Below are 20,085 nucleotides of genomic sequence, written 5' to 3' on the forward strand. Positions count from 1 at the left end.
CAGGATGAGCGGCATGAAAGGCACGAACTAAATCGGCCGCATGAACATCAGAGGCGACCACCCAGGAATTATCTTCCTGACCATAGCCCTTCCACTTGACCAGGTACTGAAGCCTCCGCCTGGAGAGACGAGAATCCAAGATCTTCTCCACCACGTACTCCAACTCGCCCTCAACCAACACCGGAGCAGGAGGCTCAGCAGAAGGAACCACAGGCACAACGTACCGCTGCAACAAGGACCTATGAAACACGTTGTGGATAGCAAACGACACAGGTAGATCCAGGCGAAAGGATACAGGATTAAGAATTTCCAATATCTTGTAAGGACCAATAAAACGAGGTTTAAATTTGGGAGAGGAAACCTTCATAGGAACAAAGCGGGAAGAAAGCCACACCAAATCCCCAACACGTAGTCGGGGACCCACACCGCGGCGGCGGTTGGCAAAGCGCTGAGCCCTCTCCTGTGACAACTTCAAGTTGTCCACCACAAGATTCCAGATCCGCTGCAACCTATCCACCACAGAATCCACCCCAGGGCAGTCAGAAGGTTCCACATGACCCGAAGAAAAACGAGGGTGGAAACCAGAGTTGCAGAAAAACGGCGAAACCAAGGTGGCGGAACTAGCCCGATTATTAAGGGCAAACTCAGCTAACGGCAAGAAGGTCACCCAATCGTCCTGATCAGCAGAGACAAAACACCTCACATAAGCCTCCAAAGTCTGATTAGTTCGCTCCGTCTGTCCATTAGTCTGAGGATGGAAAGCAGACGAAAACGACAAGTCAATGCCCATCCTACTACAAAAGGATCGCCAGAATCTGGAAACGAACTGGGATCCTCTGTCTGACACAATATTCTCAGGGATGCCGTGCAAACGAACCACGTTCTGGAAAAACACAGGAACCAGATCGGAAGAGGAAGGCAGTTTAGGCAAAGGAACCAAATGGACCATCTTGGAGAAGCGATCACATATCACCCAGATAACAGACATGCCCTGAGACACCGGAAGATCAGAAATGAAATCCATGGAGATATGTGTCCAAGGTCTCTTAGGGACAGGCAAGGGCAAGAGCAACCCGCTGGCACGAGAACAGCAAGGCTTAGCTCGAGCACAAGTCCCACAGGACTGTACAAATGACCGCACATCCCTAGACAAGGAAGGCCACCAAAAGGATCTGGCCACCAGATCTCTGGTGCCAAAAATTCCTGGGTGACCTGCCAACACCGAGGAATGAACCTCGGAAATGACTCTGCTGGTCCACTTATCAGGCACAAACAGTCTGTCAGGTGGACAAGAATCAGGCCTATCAGCCTGAAATCTCTGCAACACACGTCGCAGATCAGGAGAAATAGCTGACAAGATAATACCATCCTTAAGAATACCAACAGGTTCAGCGACTCCAGGAGCATCAGGCACAAAGCTCCTGGAAAGAGCATCGGCCTTCACATTCTTTGAACCTGGTAAATACGAGACAACAAAGTCAAAACGGGAGAAAAACAATGACCAGCGGGCCTGTCTAGGATTCAGGCGTTTAGCAGACTCGAGATACATCAGATTTTTGTGATCAGTCAAGACCACCACACGATGCTTAGCACCCTCGAGCCAATGACGCCACTCCTCAAATGCCCATTTCATGGCCAACAACTCCCGATTGCCCACATCATAATTTCGCTCCGCAGGCGAAAACTTCCTAGAGAAAAAGGCGCAAGGTCTCATAACAGAGCAACCAGGGCCTCTCTGCGACAAAACGGCCCCTGCTCCAATCTCTGAAGCATCCACCTCAACTTGAAAGGGAAGCGAGACATCAGGCTGGCACAAAACAGGCGCCGAAGTAAACCGACGTTTCAACTCCTGGAAAGCCTCCACGGCAGCAGGAGCCCAATTAACCACATCGGAGCCCTTCTTGGTCATATCCGTCAAAGGTTTCACAATGCTAGAAAAGTTAGCGATAAAACGACGGTAGAAGTTAGCGAAACCCAAGAACTTCTGAAGACTCTTAACTGACGAGGGCTGAGTCCAATCAAGAATAGCTCGGACCTTGACTGGGTCCATCTCCACAGCAGAAGGGGAAAAAATGAACCCCAAAAAGGGAACCTTCTGTACATCAAAAAGACACTTTGAGCCCTTGACAAACAAAGAATTTTCACGCAAAATTTTAAAGACCATCCTGACCTGCTCCACATGCGAGTCCCAATTATCAGAAAAAAACAGAATATCATCCAGATAAACGATCAGAAATTTATCCAGATAGTTCCGGAAAATGTCATGCATAAAGGACTGAAAAACTGAAGGGGCATTAGAGAGCCCAAAAGGCATCACCAAGTACTCAAAATGACCTTCGGGCGTATTGAATGCGGTTTTCCATTCATCCCCTTGCTTAATGCGCACAAGGTTGTACGCACCACAAAGGTCTATCTTGGTAAACCACTTGGCACCTTTAATCCGGGCAAACAAGTCAGACAACAGCGGCAAAGGATACTGAAATTTGACAGTGATCTTATTTAAAAGCCGATAGTCAATACAAGGCCTCAAAGATCCGTCCTTTTTAGCCACAAAAAAGAATCCCGCACCAAGAGGGGAAGAAGACGGACGGATGTGTCCTTTCTCCAGAGACTCCTTGATATATGAACGCATAGCGGTATGTTCAGGTATCGACAGATTAAACAGTCTTCCCTTAGGAAATTTACTGCCTGGAATCAAATCTATTGCACAGTCACATTCCCTATGAGGAGGCAATGCACTGGACCTGGACTCGCTAAAGACATCCTGATAATCAGACAAGTACTCCGGAACTTCCGAAGGCGTAGAAGAAGCAATAGACACAGGCAGGGAATCCTCATGAATACCACGACAGCCCCAACTAGACACTGACATAGCCTTCCAGTCAAGGACTGGATTATGGGTCTGTAACCATGGCAGCCCCAAAACAACCAAATCATGCATTTTATGTAGAACGAGAAAACGTATCACCTCGCGGTGTTCAGGAGTCATGCACATGGTAACCTGTGTCCAATACTGCGGCTTATTTTCTGCCAATGGCGTAGCATCAATACCCCTAAGAGGGATAGGATTTTCTAATGGTTCAAGAATAAAACCACAGCGCTTAGCAAATGAGAGATCCATAAGACTCAGGGCAGCACCTGAATCTACAAACGCCATGACAGGATAAGATGACAGTGAGCAGATCAAAGTTACAGACAGAATAAACTTAGGATGCAAATTACCAACGGTGACAGGACTAACAACCTTAGATATACGTTTAGAGCATGCTGAGATAACATGTGTAGAATCACCACAGTAGTAGCACAAGCCATTCTGGCGTCTATGAATTTTCCTCTCATTTCTAGTCAGGATTCTATCACATTGCATCAAATCAGGTGTCCGTTCAGACAACACCATGAGGGAATTTGCGGTTTTTCTATCACATTGCATCACATCAGGTGTCTGTTCAGACAACAACATGAGGGAATTTGCGGTTTTGCGCTCCTGCAACCGCCGGTCAATTTGAATAGCCAGGGACATGGTATCATTCAGACCTGTGGGAATGGGAAAACCCACCATAACATTCTTAATGGCCTCAGAAAGGCCATTTCTAAAATTAGCGGCCAGTGCACACTCGTTCCAATGTGTCAGCACGGACCATTTCCGAAATTTTTGGCAATACACCTCAGCCTCGTCCTGGCCCTGAGACATAGCCAGCAAGGCTTTCTCTGCCTGAATCTCAAGATTGGGTTCCTCATAAAGTAAACCGAGCGCCAGAAAAAACGCATCAATATCAGCCAATGCCGGATCTCCTGGCGCCAACGAAAAAGCCCAATCCTGAGGGTCACCCCGTAAGAATGAAATAACAATTTTTACTTGTTGAGCAGAGTCTCCAGACGAACAAGGTTTCAGGGACAAAAATAATTTACAATTATTCCTGAAATTCCTAAACTTAAATCGGTCTCCTGAAAACAGTTCAGGAATCGGAATCTTGGGTTCAGACCTAGGATTTCTGGTAACATAATCTTGTATACCCTGCACACGAGCGGCAAGCTGGTCCACACTTGTAATCAAGGTCTGGACATTCATGTCTGCAGCAAGCTTAAGCCACTCTGAGGTAAAGGGGAAAAGAAAAAAAAAAAATGAGAGAGGGAAAAAAAAACCTCAAAATTTTCTTTCTTATAATCCCACTTCTGCAATGCATTAAACATTTAATACTGGCCTGGCATACTGTTATGACCCCAGTGGACAGGGTCTCAGAGGAACGTGTAAGTCTGCAAGATACAAAAATCCAGCTCATAGGGCTGTGGTAACTGGGTTGACCAAATAGCTACTCCTAACGCCAACACTAGAAGTAGCCGGGGATCATGCCTACGGTGATCGCTAGATGACTCGCGCCAGCCGGAGAATCTAACTACCCCTAGGAGAAGAAAACAAAGACCTCTCTTGCCTCCAGAGAAAGGGACCCCAAAGCAAGATACAAGCCCCCCACAAATAATAACGGTGAGGTAAGAGGAAATGACAAACACAGAAATGAACCAGGTTCAGCAAAGAGAGGCCAGCTTACTAATAGCAGAATATAGCAAGATAACTTATCTGGTCAACAAAAACCCTATAAAAATCCACGCTGGAGATTCAAGAACCCCCGAACCGTCTAACGGTCCGGGGGGAGAACACCAGCCCCCTAGAGCTTCCAGCAAAGGTCAGGATACAGATAGGAACAAGCTGGACAAAAATACCAAACAAAACAAAAGCAAAAAGCAAAGAAGCAGACTTAGCTTGAAAAACAGGAACCAGGATCAGAGGACAAGAGCACAGCAGATTAGCTCTGATTTCAACGATGCCAGGCATTGAACTGAAGGTCCAGGGAGCTTATATAGCAATGCCCCTGAACTAACGGCCCAGGTGAGGATATAGGAAAAGACAGACGCTCCAGAGTCAAATCACTAATGACCACTAGAGGGAGCAAAAAGCAAAATCACAACAGATTTGTACAGAGGCATATATAGTATAATGCTCTCATCATGTGTATCCAGACCTCTTTTAATGCACCCCATGATCCTGTTTGCCTTGGCAGCTGCTGCCTGGCACTGGCTGCTCCAGGTAAGTTTATCATTAACTAGGATCCCCAAGTCCTTCTCCCTGTCAGATTTACCCAGTGGTTTCCCGTTCAGTGTGTAATGGTGATATTGATTCCTTCTTCCCATGTGTATAACCTTACATTTATCATTGTTAAACCTCATCTGCCACCTTTCAGCCCAAGTTTCCAACTTATCCAGATCCATCTGTAACAGAATACTATCTTCTCTTGTATTAACTGCTTTACATAGTTTTGTATCATCTGCAAACATCAATATTTTACTGTGTAAACCTTCTACCAGATCATTAATGAATATGGTGAAGAGAACAGGTCCCAATACCGACCCCTGCGGTACCTCACTGGTCACAGTGACCCAGTTAGAGACTATACCATTTATAACCACCCTCTGCTTTCTATCACTAAGCCAGTTACTAACCCATTTACACACATTTTCCCCCAGACCAAGCATTCTCATTTTGTGTACCAACCTCTTGTGCGGCACGGTATCAAACGCTTTGGAAAAATCGAGATATACCACGTCCAATGACTCACCGTGGTCTAGCCTATAGCTTACCTCTTCATAAAAACTGATTAGATTGGTTTGACATGAGCGATTTCTCATAAACCCATGCTGATATGGAGTTAAACAGTTATTCTCATTGAGATAATCCAGAATAACATCCTTCAGAAACCCTTCAAATATTTTACCAACAGTAGAGGTTAGACTTACTGGCCTATAATTTCCAGGTTCACTTTTAGAGCCCTTTTTGAATATTGGCACCACATTTGCTATGCGCCAGTCCTGCGGAACAGACCCCGTCGCTATAGAGTCCCTAAAAATAAGAAATAATGGTTTATCTATTACATTACTTAGTTCTCTTAGTACTCGTGGGTGTATGCCATCCGGACCCGGAGATTTATCTATTTTAATCTTATTTAGCCGGTTTCGCACCTCTTCTTGGGTTAGATTGGTGACCCTTAATATAGGGATTTCATTGTTTCTTGGGATTTCACCTAGCATTTCATTTTCCACCGTGAATACCGTGGAGAAGAAGGTGTTTAATATGTTAGCCTTTTCCTCGTCATCTACAACCATTCTTTCCTCACTATTTTTTAAGGGGCCTACATTTTCAGTTTTTATTCTTTTACTATTGATATAGTTGAAGAACAGTTTGGGATTAGTTTTACTCTCCTTAGCGATGTGCTTCTCTGTTTGCTTTTTGGCAGCTTTAATTCGTTTTTTAGATAAAGTATTTTTCTCCCTATAGTTTTTTAGAGCTTCAATGGTGCCATCCTGCTTTAGTAGTGCAAATGCTTTCTTTTTACTGTTAATTGCCTGTCTTACTTCTTTGTTTAGCCACATTGGGTTTTTCCTATTTCTAGTCCTTTTATTCCCACAAGGTATAAACCGCTTACAGTGCCTATTTAGGATGTTCTTAAACATTTTCCATTTATTATCTGTATTCTTATTTCTGAGGATATTGTCCCAGTCTACCAGATTAAGGGCATCTCTAAGCTGGTCAAACCTTGCCTTCCTAAAGTTCAGTGTTTTTGTGACTCCCTGACAAGTCCCCCTAGTGAAAGACAGGTGAAACTGTACAATATTGTGGTCGCTATTTCCTAGATGCCCGACCACCTGCAGATTCGTTATTCTGTCAGGTCTATTAGATAGTATTAGGTCTAAAAGTGCTGCTCCTCTGGTTGGATTCTGCACCAATTGTGAAAGATAATTTTTCTTGGTTATTAGCAGAAACCTGTTGCCTTTATGGGTTTCACAGGTTTCTGTTTCCCAGTTAATATCCGGGTAGTTAAAGTCCCCCATAACCAGGACCTCATTATGGGTTGCAGCTTCATCTATCTGCTTTAGAAGTAGACTTTCCATGATTTCTGTTATATTTGGGGGTTTGTAACAGACCCCAATGAGAATTTTGTTACCATTTTTCCCTCCATTAATTTCGACCCATATGGACTCGACATCCTCATTCCCTTCGCTAATATCCTCCCTTAAAGTGGACTTTAGACAAGACTTTACATAGAGACAAACCCCTCCTCCTCTCCGATTTTTACGATCCTTTCTAAACAGACTGTAACCCTGTAAGTTAACTGCCCAGTCATAGCTTTCATCTAACCATGTCTCGGTTATTCCCACTATGTCAAAGTTACCTGTAGATATTTCTGCTTCTAGTTCTTCCATCTTGTTTGTCAGGCTTCTGGCATTTGCGAGCATGCAGTTTAGAGGATTTTGTTTTGTTCCAATCTCCTCGCTGTGGATTGTTTTAGAAATGTTCTTACCTCCCTTCTGAGTATGTTTTCCTGGGTCTTCTTTGTTCGAGTCTAATGTTTTTCTTCCCGTCCCCTCTTCTTCTAGTTTAACGCCCTCGTGATGAGTGTAGCGAGTCTTCTGGCAAATGTGTGTTTCCCAGGTTTGTTGAGGTGTAGTCCGTCTCTGGCGAGGAGTCCATCGTACAAGTAATTCACACCATGGTCCAGGAATCCGAATCCTTGTTGTCTGCACCATCGTCTTAGCCAGTTGTTCGCATCAATATATATATATATTAGATTTCAGCTGGTGTCATTATTTTTCAGTGTTTTTTTGCACCTATCTTTCTTCATCTGTTCCTTCATTTTTTACTGTGTCTCATTATTACACATAACTTAAAGGGAACCTGTCACCACGTTTTTGGAAGATGGGATAAAAATAGCGTTAAATAGGGGCAGAGGTGGGCGTTACATTAGTGTGTGTGTTATGCGTTTATTACCCACCTAAGTTGCCGAAATAACTTTGCAAAGTCTCCGTTTTCGCCTGTCAATCAGGCTGGTCAGGTCACATGGGCGTGGTGTCTTCACCCAGATTTGGCGTAGTTTTCCGTTGGTGGCGTAGTGGTGTGCGCATGCCCAAAGTCCGGAATCCTCTTCCAGGGGATTTAAAATAGCGCGGTGTTCGTTATTGCATTGGTGATCGGTGGGCGCGGCCATCTTCCTTTGGCCGCGCGTGCGCAGAAGCGGCGCTCTGCTGGCCGCGGCTTCAGGAAAATGGCCGCGGGATGCCGCGCGTGCGCAGATGGATATCGCGGCGGCCATTTTCCTGAAGCCGCGGCCAGCAGAGCGCCGCTTCTGCGCACGCGCGGCCAAAGGAAGATGGCCGCGCCCACCGATCACCAATGCAATAACGAACACCGCGCTATTTTAAATCCCCTGGAAGAGGATTCCGGACTTTGGGCATGCGCACACCACTACGCCACCAACGGAAAACTACGCCAAATCTGGGGGAAGACAACGCCCATGCGACCTGACCAGCCTGATTGACAGGCGAAAACGGAGACTTTGCAAAGTTATTTCGGCAACTTAGGTGGGTAATAAACGCATAACACACACACTAATGTAACGCACACCTCTGCCCCTATTTAACGCTATTTTTATCCCATCTTCCAAAAACGTGGTGACAGGTTCCCTTTAATTAATGGTTTAATTTCTTTGCCTGTGTGAATTGGATGGGTTGTTAAAGAGATCTGGTAAAAATTTCACATTAATAGAACCTTTAGAAATATATTTATTTAGAAAATTGGTGACGTGTTCAATACTTATTTCACCCGCTGTATTTGTTAAAAACGTATTTTCTTCTGCAAAAGTAGTAACATTTTTAAAAATGACATAAATTGGATAGCACTGTAATTGTATTGACCCGTGCTATAAAATGCTGTTATTCTGATGGGTGCATGTTGTAATAATAATAACTATTATTACGATGTGTAACAAAAATTTATAAAATTGTCCTGCAAAAAGTTAGCCATTACACAACTCTGTCTATTGAAAAACAAAGATAAACGTTATGGGCCTTGGAATATGAAACCCCCCAAATTGATTTATTTTAAAAAATTATATATTCTAAGTGAGATAAGTACAACATGAAAAACTATATAAATTGGTTATTGTCCTTATTATGTCGACATGCAGAATGAAAATCCAGAATCCACAAATTATTTCTTTTGGGCATTCCACCATCAAAAACATTTAATAAAAAGTTATCAAAATGTTATATTTACCAGAAAATAGAATCACTAATAACTACACTAATAACTAGTGATGAGCGAGTGTACTTGTTGCCCGGGTTTTCCCAAGCAGGCTCGGGTGACCTCCGAGTATTTATGACTGCTCAGAGATATAGTTTTCATCGCGGCAGCTAATGATTTACAGCTACTAGCCTGCTTGATTACATGTGGGGATTCCCTAGCAACCAGGCAACCCCCACATATACTCAGCCTGGCTACTAGCTGTAAATCATTCAGCTGCCGGGATGAAAACTAAATCTCCAAGCACTAAAAAATACTCGGAGGTCACCCGAGCGGGAAAACCCGAGCAACGAGTACACTCGCTCATCACTACTAATAACTAATAACTACATCTTGTAACACAAAAAAATAAGTTCTCATACGAATCCATTAATAGCAAATTGTAAAATGTCCGTATCTCAGAAAATGGCATCACAAAAACGAATATTATACTGTGCTTATTGTAAAAAAAAAGTTGTAAAGCATAAAGAAACTTTATAAATTTACTACTGCCGTAATTGTGCTCACTAACAGAAGAAAGGTAACATCTTATTTGTGCCACACGTGTAACAAAGAAAAATGAACGCAATATGTATATGATACAATTTATGATGTGCATGTGTCATCAATAACCAAAAAGAAGAATCACGGGATGGCAATTGTCATACGGGTGCATTAGAATGATCGTCTCACTACTGGCAGAACCATCTTATGCAGCAATTAAGGTGGCCACCGTTAGACAATTACGGTAGTCCCAATAAAAGTGACAGATTACTGCATGAAATGAAGTCTAAATGGCAGAGCGCCTTTCTGCAGTCTACATATCATTGTCATGACGTTGGTTACAACTGCCTTCAGCAGCCTATTTCTCCTGTGACGAATGACCTTCATTTACTCTCACTTTAATGTTTTGTAGACTGCAGGACCATCAACCTTCTCATTAAGAGACAGGAGGACTCATTGTGATTTGGACTGTGCAGGTAATAAATCTATGGGGAGAACCAAGTTATATCGATGGCACAATGTTACACCGGTGATTGCCTCTGTTACTTGATGTGTCAACTGCTGCTGACGTTTCATATGACTACAGTAACTTGCGCAATTTAGGCTGAGTCATGAGGATGTCCATCTTATCATTTTATGGATCCATTTTGGGATTTGGAGGAACATGCATACCCCTCCTGGCAGAACAGCTACCCTCTGCTCATCACAGAAGTGCCGTAGGTCAATTTAGTTCATGTTCGTTTGCATTCAGCATAGGCTGAAACACAGGAAAACGATTTGCAAACAATTATCAAAACAAAGTAAAATTAAAATGACTTTATTAATTTTTATTCCAAAGTTATTTTTAAAGAGTTATGCTAATCTTCTAACATGGTAAAATTGCAAAATGCTTGTAAAACAAGTGACTTTGCAATTTACTTGTCATTAAGAATCCTCAGTTTTCATGAACTACCGTAAGTATTTTATTTGCTTGCTGCTCGTTGCCTATGTCACCAACCATCATTCCTAGATTTCCTAGACAACATTCAGTAGACAATAAAAGTTAAAATAGAGCTTGTAAGCGCTGCTCTGAAGCTGGAGTGCACTGTTGGCTACTGATAAAGTTGGCTACAATCCCACTGCACTCCTCTGATACTGCAGAGGCAAAGCTGCATGGTGGGTATACCATTGGTGCACACAAGGATCCAAAAAGCAGAGGGTCCCGCTTCTACCGCTAATGTAGGTGGCATTGTGCATTATGATGAGCTATTGGACTGCAAAGGGCCTATATATTGTTCTTGTTCAGGTTCCCTCTTCGGTTTATGTCTGCTCCAGGAAAACTGCATATGCTTGCAGCATTGGAGAGTCTACAGTTTGAGCCAGTGGTGCAATGATGATACTGGTACAAACCGTCAAGTGCATCACAACACTGACAAGTAGGAAGATACAAGTCTGGGGAGCGGTTCACTTCTATAGATTGATGACCGCCTCTTTAAAATTATGTGTTTTTTTTTTTTTTTTTTACCTAGAGTTGCATCTTGCCAACTACACCAAATGTAATGACCGGATGCAGTACACAGATTTTAATGCATTAAACAGTCAGTGAATGATATAATTCTGTTTAAATACAATAGTAATTGACAGTTATTCTTGACAGTTAGTGATAATAACAAGGCAAATCAAACAGTAAACCAAATACTAATATGAGTAAATTAACAACAAAAGTTCTTCACTAATGATCTCTTCACAAATGTTGTAACCCCATTCACAGGAATTATCAAATAGATTCTCTCTCTTGAACTCTGGCCCTTGCGGGGGTCAACGGGTATTACCGCTAGGCTGCGAGTCTTTCTGATGAAGTATATTACAGTGTGCTGAGCCTTCCACACACCAACCGGCCCCTTCCAACTAGTTGTCCTGACCCCAGCCAACCCCGGGACCGTATGTGAGAAACTGGACATGACAGCTCTGCTCCCTCATGCTGTCCTTCTGCAATCACAGACGTGTCTCTTTAATCGTTGTCTCCACACAGATCTTCACAGCTTGACTGCTGGGCTTAGAGTGGAGAGGAATGGGGATCGGATCTTGACAGGCGACATCTGGTTTCTGGGTCTTGACCAGCGGAGGGTGCAGTTCCTGGTCTTTACTGGAGCAGTCGAAACTCTGGGTCTTACCAAACCTGGTCTGAACCTTGTCAGGTGGTGATCAGCACCCTGGGGGTGCAGACTTCCCACTGAAGCCTGTGGCCGCAGAGCCAACCCTGGTCTGTGTCTGCTCCTCTCTCATGGCGCCGACTCTGTGCTTTGGCGCGCAGGGCTTTTTTATCCTGTGTCTAGCAGATGAAGCTGCTTCCCTGCAATTCTCCTGGTACAAATGGGTTCCACCTGATTTCGCCCGGGCAGCAGATGGCAGTGTTTCTTCACTATGGTCACATCCCACAAGGGCTCTTCAGAGGCATCACTGCTTCCACTTACTACTGCACCCCTAGATTGAGAAGTCATTGAGAAGTGTAGTTCATAAAATTGTGTCAATTATAGGGGGGTCTGCTTTTCTGGCACCTCAGTGGCTCAGCCAATGTGACATGGCACCCTCAAACTATTCCTGGAAAATTTGAACTCCAGTATAGCGCTTCTTCCCTTCTGAGCTTTGCACTGTGCCTCAAAAGTTGTTTTCAACCACATATGGGGTATTGACGCACTCAGGAGAAATTGCACAACAAATTTGTGGGTCCATTTTCTCCTGTTACTATTGTAAAAATAAAAGAAATTGGGGTTAAAAGAACATTTTTGAGGGAAACATTTGAATTTTTGTTTTCATGGCTCTGCGTTATAAACTTCTGTGAAGCAGAAGGTGCTCACCACACATCTGGATACATTCTTTGAAAGGTCTAGTTTCCAAAATAGAGTCATTTGTGGGTGGTTTCCACTGTTTAGGCACATCAAGGACTCTCCAAATTCGATATGGCATATGCTCTCGTTTTCAGCCAATTTTGCGTTCAAAAAGTCAAACGGTGCTCCCTGCCTTCTGAGCCATGCCATGTGCCAAATAGTAGTTTTCCCCCATATATGGGGTATCAGCACATTCAGGATAAGTTGCACAATAAACTTTGTGCTTCATTTAGGGCGAAGGTAAAATTTTGGGGAAAAAAGTAAAATGTTCATTTATTCCTTCCGCTTTGCATTAATTTCTGTGAAGCACCTAAACGTTTAATGAACTTCTTGAATGTGGTTTTGAGGACTTTGACATTTTTAGAATGGTGTTGCTTTTAGTTATTTTCTGCCATATAGATCCCCCCAAAGTCTCTTCAATTGCGATGTGGTCCCTGAAAAAAAATGGTTTTGTAATTTTTAACCCTTCTAACTTCCTTACAATAAAATTTAGGTTTCCAAAATTGTGCTGTTGTAAAGGAGACATGTGGAAAATCTTATTTATTAACTATGTTGTGTGACATAACTCTCTGGTTAAAGGGCATGAGAATTAAAAATGTGAAAATTGTGAAATTTTCAACAGTTGCGCCAAATTTCTGATATTTTCACAAATAAATGCTAAAGTCATATCGACCAAATTTTACCACTATCATGAAGTACAATATGTCACAAAAAACTTTCTCAGAGTCAGTGGTATTCGTTGAAGTGTTTCAGAGTTATTACCTCATAAACTGACTGTGGTCAGATTTAAAAAATGAGGCTTGGTCATTATCGCAGAAAGTGGCTTGGTCCTTAAGGGGTTAATAATACTCATAGACTTTGTTAGGTAAAACACAAAATGCAAAAAAATTGTAAAAGCTGATATCGCTTATGGCTTGTCCATCTTATAAGCCAGGAAGCACACTTTCTTTGACAGATAAGCCTTGGTTTCAGAGCCCATTTTCTTGCATATGCAATCTTTAGCAATGTGTGCGATGGAGCTTTTTTATTTTTTGGGGTAGAGGCCGGAGGGTACTTATTACCCTGTTCTGGGTTATAGGTTTCAGTTTATAAATCTCTAACTTGTCAAAGTTGCAAACCTTTATTCTAAATCTTCTTTATTTTCTTGTTCTATTTTATTGATTATATTAAAAAGTACCAAGAAAGAACATTAGAAAGTATGAAAATGTTGGCAGTGGAAAATATAGGCACATGCAGAACAATAGCTTTATATAGGAAAACGTAAATGCTGTTAAAGGTTAAACATCAGACTTTTTGTAAGGACTGACAAACTAGACTAGCTGGGGAATTTAGTAACCAGGAGCATTGATCTTATAAGTCACGTTTCTTCCTACTGAAGCATGTGGTCGTCATAAAGGCTATGACCCTTTCTTTATTCTAATTCATTAGCTTTAATGTTGACAGGATCTGTGTGTTAGGAGAGGAAACATTCCCATACGTGTCTTCCTTTTTGTTTTCATAGAAGTGAAGGGTAATTTTGCTTCCAATACTAAGTTGTTAGTGTATTTATTGAGAGAGATTTTGGTAAACACATTTTTAAAGAAATAATTTGTAATTTGCTTCACAATAATGTAATTCCTAGAATGTTCAGTAAGTGGTGTTTGTAGGCAGTTTGCCATAAATAATTAATTTCTTTGTATTTTATGCTGCTTTGTTATGATGAGTGTAGCTGTTCCATTAACCCTGTCGGAATAAGGGCAGGTGCAGACAGCCGTAGATTCACTCATCCAAGCGAATCGGGTCGATTATGCAAATGATGCTATGATCAAACTCTGACCAAAGCTTGATCCGTGTGTTAACACAGCGTGATCCGTTTCTCTCAGATGACATGCAGATCTTTGAAAGCTAAATACATCAATACATTTATATCTTCTGTCTGTTGCTGCATTACCGAGAAATTAGTATTTCAATACATATGCAAATAAATCTTTATGCTCTCTGGATGTGACAGAGAAGTCAGAACTGTCCCACAACACCAGGACTGGGCCCCCCTTCACTCATACAATTAGCATGTTAAGTACTCTGCACATGACAGAGTACTTTCAGAATCCTCTCCCAGCGCAGATTGTTTTCCAACCCAGCGCCAGCCTCTTTGATTTCACATAAACAGTGAGCGATCAATCAAGCTAAAGAGGCTGGTGCTGGGCTGGGAAAAAACCTTGAGCGGAAGAGGATTCTCAAAGGGCTCTGTCATGCCCAGAGTTCTTAACACTTCAATTGTATGTGTGAAGGGGGGCCCAGGTCCGGTGCTGAGGGACAGTTCTGAATTCTCTTCACCCTGAAACCCTTCTTCTAAACAGGAACCTGACATATGTGTGTTGTGCTGTGGGTTTTGTTCTGTACTCACTTGTTGTTCGAGAGTCCTTTTCACCTCCTCATACTTAGGACCGGAAACAGCTACTCATACTACAAGAGACATTTGGTCTGGTTCAACAGGTTTGGCTTTACTGTGTAATTTGGCTACATTCAGCTGCAGCATACAGAATGAGGCGAAACAGTTGGTGTTCCTTTTCCCCAGTGTACTATTAGTTCTTGCCTCCATTCTGCCCCAACTGCCCCTACCTCAAAAGCTTCTGTTGTAACCAGGGACTTCCTATCTAGCATTACAATTTTAATGAGGCCCACCATATTCCCTCTTGTTGTAACCTGACTGACCTCTTCCACTTAGGGGAGAAAGATCAATGGAATCTGTTGCCTCTTCTGGGCCATAGACCATGGATCGCCCCAGGATTTGTTCAAAACCTCAGATGTGTCCTCCTACTGTTTGGGAGACATGAGACTGATAGGACAGTTCACTGCCTATGCATCTGCTGACCTTGAACCTGTCACTCCTCACACTGTCTGAGATTTTCTGACTCTCTCTTGAACTAGAAAGTGCTTTCCTTTTTATCTGATCTAACCTTTTCCAACATGTGGGCTATTCCCAAGCTTTTAACTATATCTTACCCTGAATACTGGTAACTGTATCCCTTTGGTTCCCCTGGATAAAATACTGATTTATATATAAGACCTATAACAATAAAACATTCTTGTACATTACTATAAAATTCAATTCCCTCTTAACACGGTGTCACGACCACAAGGGTAGCTCCAGTGGACGGCACAACAAATACCAACAACGGGATGAGAAAAGGAGAAGGAAGGCCCCAATAGTAGGGAACTGCGGAATGGGGCACCTCCTAACTCAAAACTTATCTGGAAAATTAATAATTTAAAAAAGAATTTCTAATTGTAGTGAACACATAAAAATTACACTTTTCATAAATTAGATACAAATCTTTGTACTTTGCTATCTGGGTTCACCGTATGTTAATCACTAGAAGGCAGTGCTACATAGAGGAGAAACTAGTTAATTAGATTGACTATTATTTTACCTTTATTTTTATTCATCCTGGTACTCATTGGTACCACAAAAATATAATAATCAATTAACAATTGCCAAGATGTCAATACTCTATTTTAGTTTAGTTGTTGACCATAGACTATAATTACCAGCAAACAAGTATTTCTCCTGACCAGCTCAAAAACATATCATCATATCCACTTGGCAGGGAATGCAAGTTATGAGAAATAAAAGGATCTTTTGAAATTTGAATTTGCCGGGTTTGACAAATTTTCCCCCAAAATTTGATTCTCGTCAGATACATTTGCAGCAAATCGCAATACTGAAAATCCACTATTTGGTTTTCATTATGAATCCGTGGCTGAAATTCATAAGAGATCGAATAATTTGTGGATGTCTCAAAGATATGTGCTCATTTCCTGAGGAAGAAGTGCTTGACACTTTGAAAAGCATTGAATAGAAGAAAAACCACATGTTTGAATAAATCGCTGAGATTTGACGTCTTCCATACTCATCGGAGCGAGAGACATTCACAAATAATTCCTATCTTCATACTTGTCAGTTTTGTAGCCTGTGGAACCGCAGCAGCTGTACAAATGATTTTAAAATGATTTTTAAATCATAAATCAGGTTAGTAGAATCTGATTATGATCTATAATTGCATGTCAGATAAGACCCTATTTGCACTAATTTCTTCCTAGTATTTTATCTTGGATTTGTAAGAGATCGTGATTTTCACTGTATCTTGTAGTGCTATGTATACTACTAGCGATCAGAAGATAGCAGCTTCAAATCTCCATAGGAGACTATTAACCCCTTCACGACCTTTGACGCATACGCTGCGTCATGAAAGTCGGTGCCAATGCGACCTATGACGCAGCGTATGCGTCATGGAATGATCGCGTCCCTGCAGATCGGGTGAAAGGGTTAACTCCGATTTTACCCGATCTGCAGAGACAGGGGGAGTGGTGCTTCAGCCCAGGGGGGGGTGGCTTCACCCCCCCGTGGCTACGATCGCTCTGATTGGCTGTTGAAAGTGAAACTGCCAATCAGAGCGATTTGTAATATTTCACCTAAAAAACTGGTGAAATATTACAATCCAGCCATGGCCGATGCTGCAATATCATCGGCCATGGCTGGAAATACTCAAGTGCCCCCCCCACACCCACCGATCGCCCCCCCAGTCCTCCGTTATGGGGTCCGGTCTCCTCCGTCCGCCTGCCGGCTCCCCCGTCCTCCTGTCCGCTCCCTCTTTGCTCAGATCCCCCCCCCTGTGCTCCGATCACCCCCCCCTGTGCTCCGATCCACCCCCCCACCACCCCTTCATACTTACCGATCCTCCCGGTGTCCGGCCGTCTCCTCGCTGGGCGCCACCATCTTGGAAAATGGCGGGCGCATGCTCAGTGCGCCCGCCGAATCTGCCAGTCGGCAGATTCCTTACAAGTACATTTTGATCGCTGTGGTAGGTTCTATCACAGCGATCAAAATAAAAAAAATAATAAATAACCCCCCCCCTTTATCACCCCCATAGGGACAATAATAAAATAAAGAAAATTTTTTTTTTCTTTTTCCAATAGGGTTAGGGTTAGAACTAGGGTTAGAACTAGGGGTAGGGTTAGGGGTAGGGTTAGGGTTACGGGTAGGGTTAGGGGTAGGGTTATGGCATGTGCACACAGAGCGGATCGGCCGCGGATCGGCAGCGGATCGGCCGCGGATCCGCAGCGGATCGGCAGCGGATACGCAGCGGATCGGCAGCGGATCGGCAGCGGATCGGCAGCGGATCGGCAGCGGATCGGCCGCGGATCCGCAGCGGATCCGCAGCGGATCCGCAGCGGATCGGCCGCGGATCCACAGCGGATCGGCCACGGATCCGCAGCGGATTGGCCGCTGCGAATTCGAAGCAGTTTTCCATCAGGTTTACAGTACCATGTACACCTAAGGAAAACCAAATCCGCTGTGCCCATGGTGCGGAAAATTCCGTGCAGAAACGCTGCGTTGTATTTTCCGCAGCATGTCAATTCTTTGTGCGGATTCCGCAGCGTTTTACACCTGTTCCTCAATAGGAATCCGCAGGTGAAATCCGCACAAAAAAACACTGGAAATCTGCTGTAAATCCGCAGGTAAAACGCAGTGCCTTTTACCTGCAGATTTTTCAAAAATCGTGCGGAAAAATCTCACACGAATCCGCAACGTGGGCACATAGCCTTAGGGTTAGGGTTGGAATTAGAGTTAGGGTTGGAATTAGGGCTAGGGTTTGAAATAGGGTTAAGATTAGGCTTGTGGTTAGGGTTACGGATAGGGTTAGGGGTGTGTTGGGGTTACAGTTGTGGTTAGGGTTGGGATTAGGGTTACGGTTGGGATTAGGGTTAGGATTAGGGTTGGAATTAGGGTTACGGGTGTGTTGCGGTTAGGGTTGTGGTTAGGGGTGTGTTGGGGTTAGGGTTGTGATTAGGGTTATGGCTACAGTTGGGATTAGGATTAGGGGTGTGTTGGGGTTAGTGTTGAAGTTAGAATTGAGGGGTTTCCACTGTTTAGGCACATCAGGGGTCTCCAAACGCAACATGGCGCCACCATTGATTCCAGTCAATCTTGCGTTCAAAAAGTCAAATGGTGCTCCCGCCCTTCCAAGCCCCGACGTGCGCCCAAACAGTGGTTTACCCCCACATTTGGGGTACCAGCGTACTCAGGACAAACTGGGCAACAACTGTTGGGGTCCAATTTCTCCTGTTACCCTTGCAAAAATAAAAAATTACTTGCTAAAACATAATTTTTGAGGAAAGAACAATTATTTTTTATTTTCACAGCTCTGCGTTATAAACTTCTGTGAAGCACTTGGGGGTTGAAAGTGCTCACCACACATCTAGATTAGTTCCTTGGGGGTCTAGTTTCCAAAATGGGGTCACTTGTGGGGTATTTCTACTGTTTAGGCACATCAGGGGCTCTGCAAATGCAATGTGACGCCCGCAGACCATTCCATCAAAGTCTGCATTTCAAATGTCACTACTTCCCTTCCGAGCCCTGACGTGTGCCCAAACAGTGGTTTACCCCCACATATGGGGTATCAGCGTACTCACAACAAACTGGGCAACAAATATTGGGGTCCAAATTCTCCTGTTACCCTTGTGAAAATAAAAAATTGCTTGCTAAAACATCTTTTTTGAGGAAAGAAAAATGATTTTTTATTTTCACGGCTCTGCGTTGTAAACTTCTGTGAAGCACTTGGGGATTGAAAGTTCTCACCACACATCTAGATTAGTTCCTTGGGGGGTCTAGTTTCCAAAATGGGGTCACTTGTGGGGGGTTTCTACTGTTTAGGCATATCAGGGGCTCTGCAAACGTAACATGATGCCCGCAGACCATTCCATCAAAGTCTGCATTCCAAAACGTCGCTACTTCCCTTCCGAGCCCTGACGTGTGCCCAAACAGTGGTTTACCCCCACATATGGGGTATCAGCATACTCACAACAAACTGGGCAACAAATATTGGGGTCCAAATTCTCCTGTTACCCTTGTGAAAATAAAAAATTGCTTGCTAAAACATCTTTTTTGAGGAAAGAAAAATGATTTTTTATTTTCACGGCTCTGCGTTGTAAACTTCTGTGAAGCACTTGGGGATTGAAAGTGCTCACCACACATCTAGATTAGTTCCTTGGGGGGTCTAGTTTCAAAAATGGGGTCACTTGTGGGGGGTTTCTACTGTTTAGGCATATCAGGGGCTCTGCAAACGTAACATGATGCCCGCAGACCATTCCATCAAAGTCTGCATTCCAAAACGTCACTACTTCCCTTCCGAGCCCCGGCATGTGCCCAAACAGTGGTTTACCCCCACATATGGGGTATCATCGTACTCAGGAGAAACTGGACAACAACTTTTGGGGTCCAATTTCTCCTGTTACTCTTGCAAAAATAAAAAATTCTGGGCTAAAAAAATATTTTTGAGGAAAGGAAACACGTTTATTATTTTCACGGCTCTGCGTTATAAACTTCTGTGAAGCACTTGGGGGTTCAAAGTGCTCACCACACATCTAGATAAGTTCCCTTGGGGGTCTAGTTTCCAAAATGGAGTCACTTGTGGGGAGTTCCTACTGTTTAGGCACATCAGGGGCTCTGCAAACGCAACCTGACGCCCGCAGAGCATTCCATCAAAGTCTGCATTTCAAAACGTCACTACTTCCCTTCCGAACCCCGACGTGTGCCAAAACAATGGTTTACCCCCACATATG

The 20,085-nt window shown here is 43.3% G+C and overlaps 1 protein-coding gene across 1 annotated transcript in view; it reads left to right on the top strand.

Annotated features, from left to right (window-relative positions):
* The window catches only part of LOC143793096 (uncharacterized), a 204,797-nt gene that overhangs the window by 144,549 nt on the left and 40,163 nt on the right, over positions 1-20,085 (top strand). The window contains exon 13 of the mRNA XM_077279733.1: positions 10,026-10,089. Within this exon, the coding sequence (XP_077135848.1) occupies positions 10,026-10,089 (64 nt within the window). The remainder of the gene's footprint in view (positions 1-10,025; positions 10,090-20,085) is intronic.

The sequence above is a fragment of the Ranitomeya variabilis genome, chromosome 1, assembly GCF_051348905.1.
Source record: "Ranitomeya variabilis isolate aRanVar5 chromosome 1, aRanVar5.hap1, whole genome shotgun sequence".
Lineage (NCBI taxonomy): Eukaryota > Metazoa > Chordata > Amphibia > Anura > Dendrobatidae > Ranitomeya > Ranitomeya variabilis.